The sequence below is a fragment of the Gavialis gangeticus genome, unplaced genomic scaffold, assembly GCF_001723915.1.
Source record: "Gavialis gangeticus isolate Ggan-Ray unplaced genomic scaffold, GavGan_comp1, whole genome shotgun sequence".
Taxonomy (NCBI): Eukaryota; Metazoa; Chordata; order Crocodylia; family Gavialidae; genus Gavialis; species Gavialis gangeticus.
In genome coordinates, this window is record NW_017729013.1 from 273,116 (window position 1) to 289,311 (window position 16,196).

The window sequence follows — 16,196 nt, forward strand, 5'->3', positions numbered from 1 at the left end:
GGAATTTTCCATCTATCGACTCCTCTGTGAAATCCTGCGAGAAGTGAACTTCCATTTCTGCCCAGGAGAACTTTTACAATCTTTTCTCCAAGGCCTGGTGAAGGGTGTTTGTGCCTGAAAGCTTGCAATTAAAGATTTTTTTTTTTTTTGCAACAATCTTGTTGTTCTAAGCTAGCATCTCTACTATGAGTCCTGATTGCCCTTTCGCAATATTTCAGGGGTTTGCAAGTGCGACCCAGAGCTGTGAATGTGATGCTGCTTGAATTTTTGCGGAGCAATGTCTGCCACGACTGTCAATAAAACCGGAGACTAATTTTTGAATTCTTCCTTCGCATGCTCCTGAAAGTGCACTTGAAGTTGTGGCAGAGTTTTTGGTGCCCAGTTATACCGTTCAGATGATCAAAACCAATACCATTTTAATAATTTATTTCACAGCACTGAGACTTTAATGCATAAAATGTTACCTTTCACATGTTTCAAATCAAAATACATACGTTAACCAGTGTACCTGGAATTTAAAAGCCTCGTGTAGGAAGACGCAGATGCTACAGAATCCACTGTGTTAAATTAACATTGATCGTCGACTTGTTTAATCATAAAACAATACAAAATAATACAAATCTGGAATCATTCCAATACCCAATCACTAGGGCCAAGGATTGTGTCCCTCCCCCCCTCCCCACAAGACATGAAGGGTAACAATGTATGGAGACATATACAATGCATAACTTGACAAAATAAAAACCACTTATAAAGTCACAGTGAAACTCGTCATAAACTCATACTAAATCTGTACAAGTAAAGTGACTGGGGACCAGTGTTCTGGAAATCTGCATCCAGTTGGAGACCTATATACATAAATAAATTGCAATTCATAGTTCTCAGCTGAGACACAGCTGATTCAGAGAAAGAGAAACAAACTTGCACATTTGTTTGAATTTTAAATAGTTTACGTACTGAAAAAACACAAGACTCCCTCAGGTCCACTCTGAAGCAGAGGGAAACAACGAAAAGCACATTACAAAATGGTTTAAAACCACAAATAACTATACAAGTCAGCATAATTGCAAGGTTCAGTACTGCCAGCTATGTCTTAAGACAGAAAGTGTCCAAAGATTGTTCTCAAGAGTTACTAAAACAAAGAGGGGAAAGAAAGGTCTGTCACAGAGACTGTGCTCTGAATCCCTGCCCTGATCCCTCCCTGATCAGCTTCATGATCCCACACGTGCATTTTGCCACGTGCAAAGGGCAGGAATGCAAAGCACAGGATGCAGCCTGGAGTTCTTCCAACACATCCTTAACTCTGTCATCAACTATGACTGAATCACAGGCCGGGAGGAGGAGCTACAGTTTACCTCCTCAGATATTGCCCTGCGTCGGTGAATGCAATTCAATAGCCCACTCCAATTTTACCACCCGGCGAACCTATGTGGCCTTGCAACAGAAAGAACAGTCAGTAGCAAGCAGGGCGAGACAACCTGAAGTAGCCAAGCCTTTTGCCACTGAGACCAGACCAATTGACAGACTTCACAAGAAGGCATGGGGGAAATGTCTTTGCCTCTCACAAAACCAGAGCGTAAGAAATTAAAGTCTCTGTCGGCTGCAACCCATCGGCTTTGGCATGAGGATTTCACCAACGGCACTTCGGCTATTGCTGGATGAGGCCAAGAATTCCTGATTGACCACCATGCTTAGTGTGATCTGAAGATGCGACTAGAGAGGCATACTGACATGATGTTGTCCTCAGACTCCTTGAATCATCAATGATATGCTCAGAAACTAAAAGCACAGACAGGCACCGTGGGCTGAATACATGGCGTTACTTAAAACAGCAACTACAAATGGGTTTTTTTTTAAATAATGCTCTACAGGAAAACAATACAAGTGAAAGGAGGAGGAAACGAGTAAAAGAAATAAGAAGAAAGCATTGTTTGCCTCAGGAACATCTTAGCAACTAATGAGAATGTCAGTGTCTATATGAAGTGACAGCTGTCGGCCTGTAACTTCCCGGGATACTTTATGTGCAGACTGGGTACTCCTCCTTTTTGCCCCACGTGTGAAATTCCTGCATGCAGTCTTACAGGGTGATACACATCCTGCCCACAGAGCAGCCAAGTAAGCTCTGTAGTTTAAAAATCAAAGAGCAAGTTGGGGGGGTGGGAAGAGTTGTCAGGATCATTACCTCATCTTGTATTCTCAGGCTAGTCACTTGATCTCCTTATGCCTTATATAACTTAGCAGCTAAGTTATAGCTGGAAAACAAGAAAAAAAAGCAGGAAATCCTCATTTCATGAGGGAATCAATTCTGAAGTTAACACATCCTAATGGTTTCATAATTATAATAAAAAGAGCACACTAAAGGCACTGGAACGGCTTCCATGGAGGCATACAGCTGGGGGGGAGAAGGGGTGCTCAACAGAACCAGCAATCAGGGAGATTAGCTCAGGAAGCATAAAAATGGATTAAAACTGTAAACAGTACCACGTTTGTGCTCTGACTTGCATAGGATACAAAGTCAGGATGTTTTGGCCCCCAAAAGTTATTAGTGTTTAATACAGCAAGTCTTCAGAAATCATTTTAAATGTTGCTGACCCTTCTGAAGTTAGCGAAGCGTGCGCTGACACTGCCATAAGGGCCAGTCAGACCGAGTAATCGCACACATTAGTGCGTTCCACGAACAGGAAGCACTGCCTCTTCCCTTCAAACACCTGCCTTGGCCAACTTCCCGTGGTGACTGCCTTATTTCACCGTTCCGTCAGTTCCCAGTTTCAGTAAAGATTCATGATGAACATTTCAATTAGATTACGAAGTACCTGGTTAGCTCCTCTTTGGGGACTTGCTAAGAAGCCGGAAAGGGGTTGCACATTTTATTTGTTAGAACGTCTTCAGCATATTCTATTCATCTAAGAGGAATTAGCTAGAGGAAACCTCAGTGTCGACTGTAAAACATCAGGGACCTTAATGCGGAAGCTTATGGTAGATTTACATTCTTCAAGAGTTCTCCACATTTAAGATTCACAGACAACTTACTGCACAATAAAAACTGGAATTGCCAGAGTTTTGTTATACAGTTGTTCCCTGTTTGTCTCTCAAGCTTTACCTCTTCAGTCTCAAACGTTTTTTCTTGACCGAGGTCTATTGCACAGATACAGCAGCTATATTTCTCCAGGTAGTTTTATGCTTGTTTTAAAACCTCCCTCTTGGTTTCTCTCCCAACACAGGAGAGAACTGCTATAAAAGGATTTCCCCTGTCAAATGGCTGCAATCATTTTCCTGTGTCAGTGTTAACCTAACTAGAGCCAATAATTCAGATCCTGTTTATGCCATTCACCCAACTCTTGAGACTGAGAACTAGAAACATATATGGACTACAGTCAAGCACTACACTGGCAAATCAAACAAGTACTATGGGACAGGATGTTCCGTTTCTGCCAACGTATCTTCTTTAACACTGTTCTTTAAACTTGGATCAATATTATTACTTAAGCAAGTCAGTGGTTAAGATTTCAGCTCACGTTGTTGCACACAAGCTTTTTAAATAAAACAAGAATCATCCGGTGATTTGAGCAGTAGTTTGGGGAACCAGGACCTGTTGAATGTGATCTGAGAATGACCAGTTGTGGCCATGGACAAGTCCTTGAACCTACCCGACTCAGTTGCCCTATCTTTAAGATAGAAAGGCTGTTGCAAGAATTAAGATTCACAGTTTAGGGCTGAAAGGGACTTTGTGAGATCATCAGGTCCAGCCCCCTTGGTCTGGGCAGGAAAGACTGCTGGGGTCAAATAACAGTCAGTGGTTATAAGCTTCTCTGATAGCAATCACTAATAAGAGCTAAATATTTTAAATATTTTTCGTAGACAGTTCCCACAGCCAAGGGGAGTAACACACCTCTAGGGACAAAGAGAAATAGGTCCATGGGCATCTTTATGCTATATTTATATGCATATTTGTTCACACAGGCTCTGGCCGGTATAAACTGAATGTTACACACATTTTACCTGCTGTAGCTTTGAACGCTAAATGGATACTTCTCTTCATCCCAGTAACGCTCTGATAGCCCTGGTAGAATAAAAATTCATGTACAGCAACTATGTTAGAGCAAACATAGTTTAGAAAGCGTGATAAGCCTGGAAATTCGAGGCTCTGGACAAGACCACCATTCTTCGTTTACTGCTAATATATAGATGCACTATTCACTGTGGAGTTTTGCCCATCTGAGTACAGTATGGTTAATCTTAGATGCATTAAAACAGGGATGTCAAACATACAGCCCACAAAGCCCTGTTAGGTGGCCCCTAGTGCTGTCCCTGGGTATGAATGACCTGGACCTGTGAGCAGAGCCTGGGTGATGTGCCACGTGATCACCCACCCCAGGGTCTCTAGGATCTGTACCACACCGGTGCCTGCTCCAGCCAGTCGGGACCAGTGCTGCACATGGTGCCTGGTGGCACTCAGCAGGTCCAAGACCAACCAGAGCAGACACCACGTGCATTGGATCTGACCGGGTTGGGGAGGGGGGGTGTAGGAGGGGAACATCCAGGGTTCAGGGGTCCGATCTGGCCTGTGGACTGGCCTCAGGTCCACAGGGCCAGGTGAGTTTGACACCCCTGCATTAAAATATCTCCACTGAAAGAGACTTTTTTGCCCCCATAATATAACTGGCCAATTCTTACGTATAAAACATTCTTATACATGGGGGCGCGTTGCTGAATTAGTTTGCAGACTTAGAATTTGAAAAAGGTGTGCCAAGAAACCACAAGTAAATAAAGTTATCAGAATATACTCTCATGACATCCTCCTGTACAACTCTTCTCAACTTTTGTCAAAAATTGAACACACAATAGGCAGTAACATCTAAAATCAATGTAAAAAAAAAAAAAGGATGTTCAGAACAAGTCTAGCCAATAGCAATATTGTTGCCTCTCATAAATGAAGTCCTAAGATATAGAATGTGTGCTAATAGTGAAAGCATGATGGCTCATATTTGTGGGTTTTCCTTAAATTGCACTTATTTTTTCTATATCTCATGGAAGATCAAGTTATTAAAGAGAGTTAAATAAATGCAAAACAACTTCTTGATTCTTCCTTCTGACCATTTTTTAAGATGGCCAACCGGAATAAGTTGTCATAAAATTCACTAGCAAACAAACCAGGTTGTAAAACACACGATCAGAAAGAGCCAACTTGTCATCAGACCTTCTGTTGTGTAACTGCTGAAAAGTGATTCTAAGGCAGTCGAACCCCCAAACTTGCTTTTAAATCACTGTATGAGGGATTATTTCAGTCACATCCCATGGGTGTGTAAGCGGTAGCATTCAAACTGCAGCCACATCCTATGGGTGTGTAAGCGGTGGCAAAAATCACTGAACTCTTCAGCAAAACTGTAGCCTTCTTCTATCTTTAGTCATTATATTAAGTGCTGCTAAAAACCTTGAGCCCAATCACTTTCACAATATGTGATATCAAAGCTGCAGAAACCTTCCATTTTGGACCAGTTGGAATCTATTTTAGAAAGTTCAGTCTACAGCTTAAGGGTCCCTTCTTTTGGAAAAAAAATGCAAAGCTGAGGAGCCAACAGAAGTGGAGAACTCATGTATAAGTCTTTACTTTACTTAATGAAACGACCTTGGTTAATTTTCTTGGCTGTTTCCAGACTAGCCTGGCCCATGTACACGTTGGCTCTCATGTACCCACCTGGTGACTGATAAAAATATTAAGACTACTTAAAGGAAAAAAAAGGTGTCAACCAACTTAAAATACAAAGATCGTTGTCTTCTGCTTCTTTTTCAGAATCTAAATTCTGGTCATAAGCTCAGCATTTGATTGTGTTCCTTTTTAAAACGCTCCTTTACAGGAATATAACTTGTGAGCTCCCAAAGAACAGCATTTTAAATTTAGGATGTATCATAAACTCCTAAATCTAATATGTAAAAGTACGGATGAGGGTTTAATCAATACAGAAAATATTATTTCCTTCAAAACATTTTTTCCAAGACACATTGTGCACAGAAATCCTTACTGCTACATTCAAAATGCCCTAACTCAGTCTTACTGAGATTCTTGATCACTGATAAGCAAGTTAAATGTAAGTTGCCTTAATAGAAAGTTGCCTTTTGGTCAAAAGTTGAATTAATGCAGTGGAATGCAACACGGAAGAAATATACAATTTGTTTATTTTTCCCCCAAGATTAAGTTTTAAATTTGGCTCAAGTGTCTTTTAAAAAAAACTGAAATGACTTAAGAAACTCCTCCCTACAGTAAAATGTCCTGGTATTTAAACATATTCTTTCATTTTGGATGCAATGAAATAACTGGGCTTTAAAGTGTGAGATTTGCAAACTTCTGAATTTTGATTTTCAGTGCCTGGGAAGAAAAATGATCCTGCCATTGCATCTTCTTCAATATGAAAAGAAATCTGCTACAAAGATATATTACCTAATAGATAATGGAAAAATGTTTAAAGAAGAATTACAAAGGTTAAAACAATTTAAAAAAAAGCTGCAACAAAGAAAACAAGGATGATCATCAGGTATCTTGAAAATTCTTTTGGGAATTTGTGAAGTCTCATTATTTATCTCCAGCTCCACAATCAGAATACCAAGAATTTTTTTAAAAGTCAAGAATAGAGTACATTTATACTTTGATGTTCCTTTTACCTCTGCTATCTGGAGAATAACTATAACATTATCTCATATTCCCAAAGCCTTTGCAAATGATTTCCTTCATATATCACTTCCTCTTTTTTGCCGGTATTGTAAACATTTATCGTTCCTAAGGCTATGAACAGGCACAATTATCCCTAAATAATTGAAGGAATGTCATCCAAATTCGTTAAATGTCCTTTGGATCATAGGAATTAAAATAAATTAATCAAAATGCTGACTTATAAAGCATATTATAAATAACTTTTAGAAATCCAAAGTACAGCTTAATAAATAGTCATAACCAACTTTAACATACACACAACTATTTGTTTTAACATTTTTTCTGCTGTATCTGAATTTGCACATCTTCGTGTCAGTGATATTGTGGCTTCAGAGACAGATGAAGGATGACTAAAATATTACATGAAAGGGTAAAAATGAAGCCACATACGTATGCTTTCAAGTGGTCCTACTTTTACTAGCACCCACGACTTTATGCTAATGGAAGTAAAAGTTGCATTATCTTCTTTTCCAACTGTGTGGTTATAAAAAACCAGCAAGCACGGAGACATCGTTTGGAAGGTATCAATAGCACATTTTTACATGGCAATCTGACTTTGTGCCTAGTTGCGATACCTGAGCCAACAGTCCTGTTTCAGGCTGGTGCTTCAAGACTATCATGTAACGGGGTCCTTATGTGCTGAGCAGCTACGCATTAGCTAACATGCCGGCAGGAGAACTCCAGTGCACGTCAGCAGCAATGCATTTCCAGAGACATGTTGCAAAAATATATTCAAAGCAATTATTGTCTATTAGGGGGCTTCTTTTGCACCTTCTAGGGAGAACAATTCACCACCAAGTAATCTTGAATTCATAGATAGGACGCTTGCAGTAATAATGGTTTATCAGATGTTTATCACACACCCCAATGCACTGATGATCCACAGTAATTCCCCTGTCTGAAAGGTCTGTCACAATACAGTGAAGAAGGTCATAAACATCAGCTACAGCTTCCCAGGGGCCAAAAGATACATCCACTTCACAGTGATGTTCAAATAGTTTTGACTCGCTGTCACTTCTTTCAAAACGCAGAGAGTTGAAAAGTGGACATTCATACGGAGTGATGGGCATTTCTTCCTTGAAAACACAGACCTTCAACTTTGCAAATCTTGCTTTTCTCTGCATGGCTCGAAGTTTAGCAATTTCAATTATCCGCTCCAAGTGTTCTAAACAATCATTCACACAAAAAGATTGAAATTAAACCAGTGCAAGTCCTCTGAGAAACAGCACAATATTTTCAGATGCAATCAAACTGAATAAAGTATTCTGTATACAGTGCTAGAAATATTTAGCAGATATGTTCAAAGGTTGTTTGTAGCTAGATACAATCTAGTACTGTAATAAGATACCCACAGCTGTCTTGAGAACGTAGTGTCCTTGCTATATACATATATGTCTTTCTTAAGTTCTGATTAATCACAACCTACCATTGGAAAACTTCATTGTAGTGCTTCAATCATATGACCAAAAGTCAAATTTAGGAATGAGTAAAGGAACACTGTACCAAGAAACTCCCATCTTCTGGTCTTACAGTCAAAGACATATGTACGGCATTATTCTCTGCAAGTCAAGGTTCGTCAAGCAATGCATTATTTTTTAATATAAGCAGCATTTTGATAAGGATCTTTAAGGCTTATATTATGCGCATACACGAAACAATGCAAGACATAATGATATTACTAATGCCCCAAAAACTTGGATGATTTGATCTTTACAGCTCTTTAAATACACTGCCTCAGGCCCAAGCAATTAGATGCAAAATTCAAGAGAACCAGTGCAGATTCAAAGGAACAGTTTCTGGTTCTTCCTTTATGGCTTGATGCTGCCCCCTGCTCAAGTACACCGAAAAATTCCCCATCATCATGAATGATGTTGGCGCCTTACTTAGACTACTTGTACAACAAACTGTACAATATAAAAATACTGTATCCTTTGCTTACCTTTGTAATATGGCATTAAGCCCAGGAAAGCTTGTCTAACTTTTTCTCCTTTAAGAGGTTGGACATCCTCTAGATTGTCTAGCAATGGCCCAATAGAATAATATTGTGCTTCCTTGTAAACTGACCTCACTCGTTCTCTTGACGGTAGGTCACCCGATCGCAGAAAGTTCAGTATGTCTCTAAACAAGGCGAGAAAATGCTATATGATAATATGTTTTCAAAATTGGAAGAAAAAACAACCCTGCAGTCCTGGCTCTCAAATGTTCATTTTATTTGGGCCAGCAATCCTGCAGCTCAGAAAGTAATTGAAAGAACTATGAAACGTATTTCCAAATACACATATTAAATGTCCTTTGCCATTTCTGAGCCTTTGATTGGGAAATTTGATGTCTTTGACACTGAAAAAGTGTCACTTGAACACACCAAGAAACTTGTTGATGAGGTTTTGACCATCCAACATGGAACAAGATACAGGTTACAGTCTCTTGTAAACATGTGCCAACATAGTAATTATCACTGTAATCAGTTAACCCCTGATTTTCCCGGAAAGCCATGTTGATTGGCCCTCTGTGCCCACCCAGATGCCCACTGATATCAGTGGGCCTCCAGGTGAGTGATCCCAGAGAGGATCTCTGCAGGGTCCAAGCGTATAAGTGCATATGTGTGCACCTACGTTTATTCTGATACAGGACAGGCGTTTCTTTTGAATGCCACCGTTTCAAGTGGTTTAAAGAAGAACATTTTGAAGATGGGAAACACATTTCACAAACACTAACAAATACATTTGGTTAGTGACCTTATGCCCCCCTAACAAAGAACAGCTATTATGGACACTTTTCGTTATAATACACTGGATAAAGTATAAAAGACCTTGCTTGATTTTAGGGCACATGGACATTTTGAATATGTACTACAAATATCACAATAAAGTCAGTTTCCTAAAAGGTGGTTTCAACAGCAGACAGTTCACAAATGCCAAACGGCAAGAACTGCTCATTTTCAAATACGATAGGGTAATCATACCAGGAAATTCCTCCTTCCTGTATTTTGGATTTTGTGGCAGATCAAGAAAAGTCACTGACTGGCTTTGAAAAGGATTACGTCCTTCTTAGCTGACGAGATGAGGAGAACCCCTGGGCAAATCAGGTCTTATTTTAGAAATGAGGTCAGAATGCCAAAGACACATTTGAAAAGCAATGGTCTAAGCCTGCAAACACACACTGCTGACAGCAGTGCTTCTCAGTTTTAGCAGTCCCACAGACACCAAAAATGACTAAGCATCAGTAGCATCATGATCAAAATAATTAACTGAAAGAATGCTATACAATTTTAGGCCTTCAGAAGGATTATAACAGGTCAGAGCTGTAAATATAGCATTGTCAGAAATCAGTAGTTTAAACAAATGCTGTGAGCCTTGTGCTGTTTTGCCACCCACAGTAAGTAAATATGTCTTTTAAAGACAACAAAAGGTGGCTAACACTTCGTTTTCTCCTGGTCCTACGGGGTGGATGGTTCACTTACAGTCATCAAGCCAAGTACATTTTGCACCATATTTCTTGGAAAATGACATCCCATTAGAAGCACAGATTTCACTCGAATCTCCTGCTTTTTGGAAACACCTTATAAATTAGAGCTCAGTCAAATTTCTAATTACATGGTCTAATTTGGAAGCAATCTGGCAGTTTTGAATACGGATAAACACCTGCAGGCTTGAAAGACAGCATGATATCTGAGCCATATATGATGTTAATCAGCCTGCCTACATTTAGATAAACCAGAATTTAGAGAAGTAATGTGCAATCCAGGCTAACAACATGTGGGCATGAGAAAAAGAGGCAAAATGAAGAGAGAGAGAAATTTTGTAATATTATCCAAAACTAAGTTCTAGCAAACAAGAATATTTCAGATTGAAGTCAAAGGACTAAATTAGTTGGACAACTTCTGCGTTGCATATTTTCTTCCCACAACTGGCTGCACAGCTGTATTCTACATTACATTTGTTCCGATGTCCACAGCTATCCTATTAAACACTGAAAATGATAACGGCTGAAAGAGGACCCTGTCAAAGAAACCTACTAAACATCATGGCTCCACCCTTTGTAGAGCAAAAATTACAATAGGAAAAACAATCACAAAAAAGGACAGAAATATTTCTTTTTGTGAGTCATGCTGTCCAACAGCTTGTCTTTTACATGTTAGGGAATGCAAGTCCCTGCAGAGAAGAACACTGTATGTACATACTTTTGCTGAGAACCAAAAATGATGTTTTTTCCCTTTGTAGAGCTGGCTATAGCTGTTAGTAATGAAACAAAGAGGCGGTTTGGACTGTGGTGTATTCTGAAATTTGCTTTCTGAAGGAAGTTTCCAAAACTCTGTTTGCAAGTTAATCACGTGAGTCTGCTAAAAAAAACAGCCTTCAAAATGGGATTGAATTAGAGGGAAGCAAATTCACCCTTGATTTTTTTTTTTTATTTTTTTTTTTGTATTGTTTTTGAATTAATGTTTCCTTTCTCAGTAACAGCTTCAACATATTTCTAGTAAGGACAATGCACATACCCAAAGTAAGTTCCATCTCTGTCAATAAAGTATCTGCCTTCAGCATCTGTTGGAATATAGTGCCTTCCGCTAAACATAGCAGCCAACATGGTGTCCTCATACCGTCTTAATGTTGACAGCCTGGTAGTGAAATACATGCCTCCTACATTAAGCGGAATAACTTCAGGGAACTGAAAAAGCAATCACATCACCATTTGAAAATTATTCGGTGGTGCTACGCAAATGTGTACATGCCAAGACCCCTCCTCCTCCCTCCCCATTTAGCAGATCAAACTCTCTACCGTGCGCGGGATAACAATCATAAACACAGGATGACCTGTCTTGAAAGCTTATGAAGAATGGAAGAACATGGAGAGAGTCAAATCTTCAGGAAGAAGGTGACCATCTCAACCAAAATGTGGCATGAACAAGGACGAATGGCAGCGAGTTTAAAAGGCTACAATTAGGATTTTGAAGTTGTGCAGAAAAAGAACGGGAGGACAATGATGGGATTTATTTAGGAAGGGTAATTAATACAGCAAGCCAGAAAGGTGACTTTTTTAGCAGCGGACTTTCAAAGGATTGTAAAGAAAGCTAGTCATGAAGAGGGAACAGGGATTCTTCTCACTTGTACTTTTTGGCAAGACAACAGAGATGATAGCAGCCAAGACACAGGGGACAGGAGAGCTTTTAAAGACTTCACTGAGAAAGAAGTGACAAAATTGAGCAAAAACTGAGTGCGGAAGAGCGGGGAAGAGAGGATCATGGGGGATACTGAAATCACAAACATGATGCAAACGGTAGCAGAGATGGCAACAACAACAAGAGAAGAAATAATGTCATTTCATACTCGATCGCTACTTTGTATTTTCTAGATGGCCCTCCACAGTGGTCTAGTAAGTCCACCTTAAGCCCTCTTCCCCCATTATACCACACAATGGTGAATTTTAAGTCACTAACATGCAGAACATCCCCCCTCCCACCCTCCCTGTCTTTAAAGTTATTGGAAAAATTTATGCTCCTTTTCAGGTTGCCTTTCACGCTCTCATTCAGTAGGACAGCTTTCATAGCAAAAGTAAAATTAAAGCATTAATGCTCAGTCACAGTTCTTTGGAAAGCCACAGAATCGGCAATCCTCGGGGCAAAATCAAACCCATTTTCAAGCAGATGCTGCTCCACTGGCTTCAAGATGAAAACCAACGTAGTTGCACTGCAGTCTGTGGCAGGCCCGGCAGCATCTGATGGACACTCGTTTCTCCTACGGGAGCTGCCGTGGTACTAGGGTGCTTCCTACTGGTATTTACTAAATCCTAAAGTGGGTTGGGAAAGGAAGGGGGAGGCTTAGACTTCTAAAGCAATGCGGAGAAGGCTTTCAAACCCAAGAGGAAGAGCTCGGTTTCATCCCACAAGCCGGCTAGCAAAGGAAACTAAACTGGAAAGTCTTCAAGGCTCCACCATGAGAAATACTATAATCCCCAGGTCCCGAACAGCGCAAACTCAAATGAAAGCTCCTTATCGGCTCAGAAGAGAAGAAGCCCCCAAGCCCTTACCTGCTGAGGTAGCAGCGGCAGTGACTGACCTGCCTCGGTCGCAGTAGGCGTGGCAGGCTCTTGGAAATCATCCTCTGCATCTGAGCTCGACATGGCATCGTCCGGCTTGCCACTCACTTTGTTCTGCCCCGTAACAACCACCATCCCTCTGGCTCTCGCAACCAGGCCTGTTGGGCAGGCAGTGTTGGCAGTGCTGCTGAACAAGAGACGGGACCCAAATGATCTGGGCACTTTCCCTACGGGCTGCAGATCATCGCGGGGCAGGCAGAGCGACATAATTGTCCTGCTTTGCACAGAGCATCTAGATTGGCATTGCTGTCATTGGGAAGTGAGTCACAAACAGGCTGGTGATTATTGTGCTCCGACTCCGGCTCCTGCATGAACATATCTGGAGGAATGCTGCTGGCACAGCAGTGACGAGAGGTCTCTGCCAGATCCCACAGTAATAGAGCCTCTCACTGGCGGAATAAAATGCTGGTTTTCATTGGCTGCCCCTCTCGACTTCCTTTCAGCACAGATCCAAAAAAAAGGAGCATATCCATTGCCAGCTGAAGTCCTATTCGCTGCCCGGTGAACAGCTGCTGAATTGCAATTGGCTCCTTGCAGAGTTGTTTTCTGACAACTGCTCTCTTATTGGTTGTTATGCACCACCTCCAAACGATGTTGCTGTCAAGTCACGTAATCATTTTGCAACCCTCCGAGCGCGTTAGCTCTGGAGGCTCGGCAAGGCTTTAAGCAGAGTAGGGCTCATTTAAGGAGAGCTTTCTATGCAGTCCTGCTACCTCAAATAAAATGCCAGGCCCTCCAAAAGTGTCCATTAAGATCTTGCCTTCTAACCTGGAGCATATGGTTGCAAAAAAGCACAATGGAAGTGCTTTCTGCACTAGTTTTCCAACTAGCTGCATCATACCGTGTTGTGGATTTAGGCTCAGTTTCCCAGGGGACCAACATCTATCGGTCCTAACCTTTTAAAAAATCCCCACTGTTACCATCACCAGCAACAACTCAATTGAAGTATATCTGTCCCCTATTAACATAGTATCTAGGTGCCTCACAATCTTTAGCCCTCCTGCCTCTTGGGGAAGTTGTCAAGTGCTATTTTCCCCATTTTACAGATGAGGGACTGAGGCACAGCATGACTCATAAAGGACGCCTGCCGCAGACTGCAGACTTGAAGCCAGGTTTCTTATGCCCCAGGCTGGTACCTTAAGCATCTCTCTCCCTAGGTTTTTTAACAACTGTCGCAAGCAGTCTCCTTATGAAATGAGTTTGCTGATCTCAGTTAGACTGCGTAAAATGCTACAACCGTGGTTCTCAACCTTTTTACACTCAAGGCAACTCTTGATAGACTTTGGGGCGCCCCTTGGAAAATGCCAGCTCTCAGTTTTCACTGATTTTTTTGACTACAGAAAAATAATAGAGCAATTTTGTAAAGAACTCAGAAAGACTGCAACAAGGCAGGATGTTTTTAACACTTACCAAGGTGATTTCTTGATTAATAATTACACATTTTGAACAGTACTGCAATCTGTTTACAGGAAATGTTGTAAGTTGCTATTTGCAAGTGTATTCCAGGGAAGTAAACATACAGTACTGAAGCTAATATTTTGAACATAGAGAGAAACAAATTATAAAAAAGGTATATCATGTATTTTTTTAAAGTGCCAAAAACCTTTCTTACAAGCCTGTGAAACTAGTGAGATTTGTTTTGCAGCAAGTAGCACAACAAGAAAAAAGAACTTCACACTTCTTATAAGTACCAGCAAAGTTTTAAGCAAATAAGGGCCAAGGTGCTTTAGGAGGAAGTCAGAAAACAAGACAAATACAGCACCCTGAATGAATGCTAAAATAACAGAGCTGAATTTGTACCAAAAATTGCTCATAAAAACAGTTCTATGCTGTACGTTAATATTGAGCCTACAGGATTTTGCTCAACGGATTTCATTGATTTTAAACATGGATCAGATCTAGAAACCCTGCAACCTCACTGCAGTTCAAGTACTGCGAGCGTAGAAAGAGGAGTTGCTGGCGGAGACTGCAAAGGATGTTCTGAGATTCTGGAAGCTGTGTAGTTGTTCTGACTCGCTTGCCAGGCCTCGGGTTACTGAGGCCTATATTCTGGGACCACTGAGACGCCTAAAACAAAAGATGAGCAAGTCACAGGAAGACCTGGTCCTGGGAGAATTTATATATATTTGAGCACTGCCTGGTGGCTAATCCTTTTTCCACAGTCCACTTCAGTCAGATTAGTTTTGATGCTTTTGGCTAACTGTCTTTTGAGTCCCTCTTATCCACTTCTAATTTCCCTCTTGCATTTGTCTTGTTGCAGTGTCTGTACCCTCTTGCTGACTTCATAACTAACTCTCAACTCTCTAACATCTGAGTAACTTCTTGAAGGTTGCCCTTTCATCAGACTAGTTATAGCTTGGCTTTCCAGCTTCCCTGTTGCTTTATACGTATGTATTCCTTCTAGCGCTCTGAAGGTCTTATAAGCCCCATAGTCCAAGAATGCCCTTATATTTGACATCAGTGCCCTTTTGACTTTCACAGATTTAGCATCACCGCTGATTTTGGATGCGATTCCTTTTCCCTGGATGATGAACTGCATTAACTTATAGTCATTATTATTGTGCGGCTCTGCTGGAATTACTTTTAGGCAACACTGCTGCAACACAAGACCCACGGAGCTGGTCGTGGGGTTGGACACCTGTGGCGCTGAGCTAGAGAACAGCCCCAGTCACCCCCCGGGGCGGCCCTGCTCCATGTGTAGACTAAAGAAACATTAGACGGGATGGTGATGATAATGATCCATGATGCCTCTAGCTAGTTTAACAGTGTCTTCACTTTGATTAAAAAATGCTTTGCCTTAGTAAACATACGAAAAAATCAACACAGAAACAACATACTGCAATGTCATCCAAGAAACCAGCATGGTTTGGACATAAGACTGATTAGAGCAGGGGTGGGCAATTATTTTGGGCAAATGGCTGCTTACTTAGTTTTGGCAAGCCATTGGGGGCCGCATGACAGGCAGCCAGGGGCAGATAAATATTAATTTTCTACATTTTTAGGGGCCCCGCGGGTAGGATAGAATGGCCTGGTGGGCTGCATCCGGTCCCCGGGTCACATTTTTCTCACCCCTGGATTAGAGGCAGTTAGTAATGTAATACCCTGCTTAGAAGGAGAGCACTTTGGCAGGAGGGATGGAGGTGGACAGTCAAAATATCCATCACAGTTCAGAATGTGTTAACATAAAGCTGGGAACTGCAAAGTGGTGGAGCCGGCAGAGCATAAGGGAGAGGGCTCAGAAGGGGAGCCTGGAGCCTGTGGAAGTAAATGGCCCTTCAGCTTCGACTGGTACCTGACATAAAGGGAAGTCCCTGTGTCTGCAGGACTGTGTGTACATCCAATGATGGAGCAACTTCCTAGCAAAGGAAACGTACTGGTGTAAACTGTACCCAGCTCT

The 16,196-nt window shown here is 41.2% G+C and overlaps 1 protein-coding gene across 2 annotated transcripts; it reads right to left on the reverse strand.

Moving 5' to 3' along the window:
- Positions 1–410: 410 nt before the first annotated feature.
- KCTD7 (potassium channel tetramerization domain containing 7) lies at positions 411–13,287 on the reverse strand. 2 transcript variants are annotated; one of them, XM_019511345.1, is made up of 5 exons: positions 12,731–13,287; positions 11,202–11,371; positions 8,646–8,824; positions 7,570–7,871; positions 411–2,252 (listed from the first exon to the last, which is right to left on the reverse strand). In XM_019511345.1, exons 1-5 carry the CDS (start codon positions 13,004–13,006, stop codon positions 2,247–2,249), a joined length of 933 nt encoding a protein of 310 aa, XP_019366890.1. In that variant the 5' UTR covers positions 13,007–13,287; the 3' UTR covers positions 411–2,246. The 2 variants fall into 2 exon arrangements, with proteins under 2 accessions (XP_019366890.1, XP_019366889.1); XM_019511344.1 differs by having other exon boundaries at positions 411–7,871.
- Positions 13,288–16,196: the final 2,909 nt, after the last annotated feature.

What these genes read in the sequence shown, in the direction of transcription:
- KCTD7 (XM_019511344.1), bottom strand. Translation starts at nt 13,006, where the DNA reads ATGTCGCTCTGCCTGCCCCGCGATGATCTGCAGCCCGTAGGGAAAGTG. An exon ending in TGCCGCTGCTACCTCAGCAG is followed by an intron (nt 11,372 to 12,730) that starts GTAAGGGCTTGG and finishes TTGCTTTTTCAG; the next exon opens with TTCCCTGAAGTTATTCCGCT. An exon ending in AGAGATGGAACTTACTTTGG is followed by an intron (nt 8,825 to 11,201) that starts GTATGTGCATTG and finishes CGCCTTGTTTAG; the next exon opens with AGACATACTGAACTTTCTGC.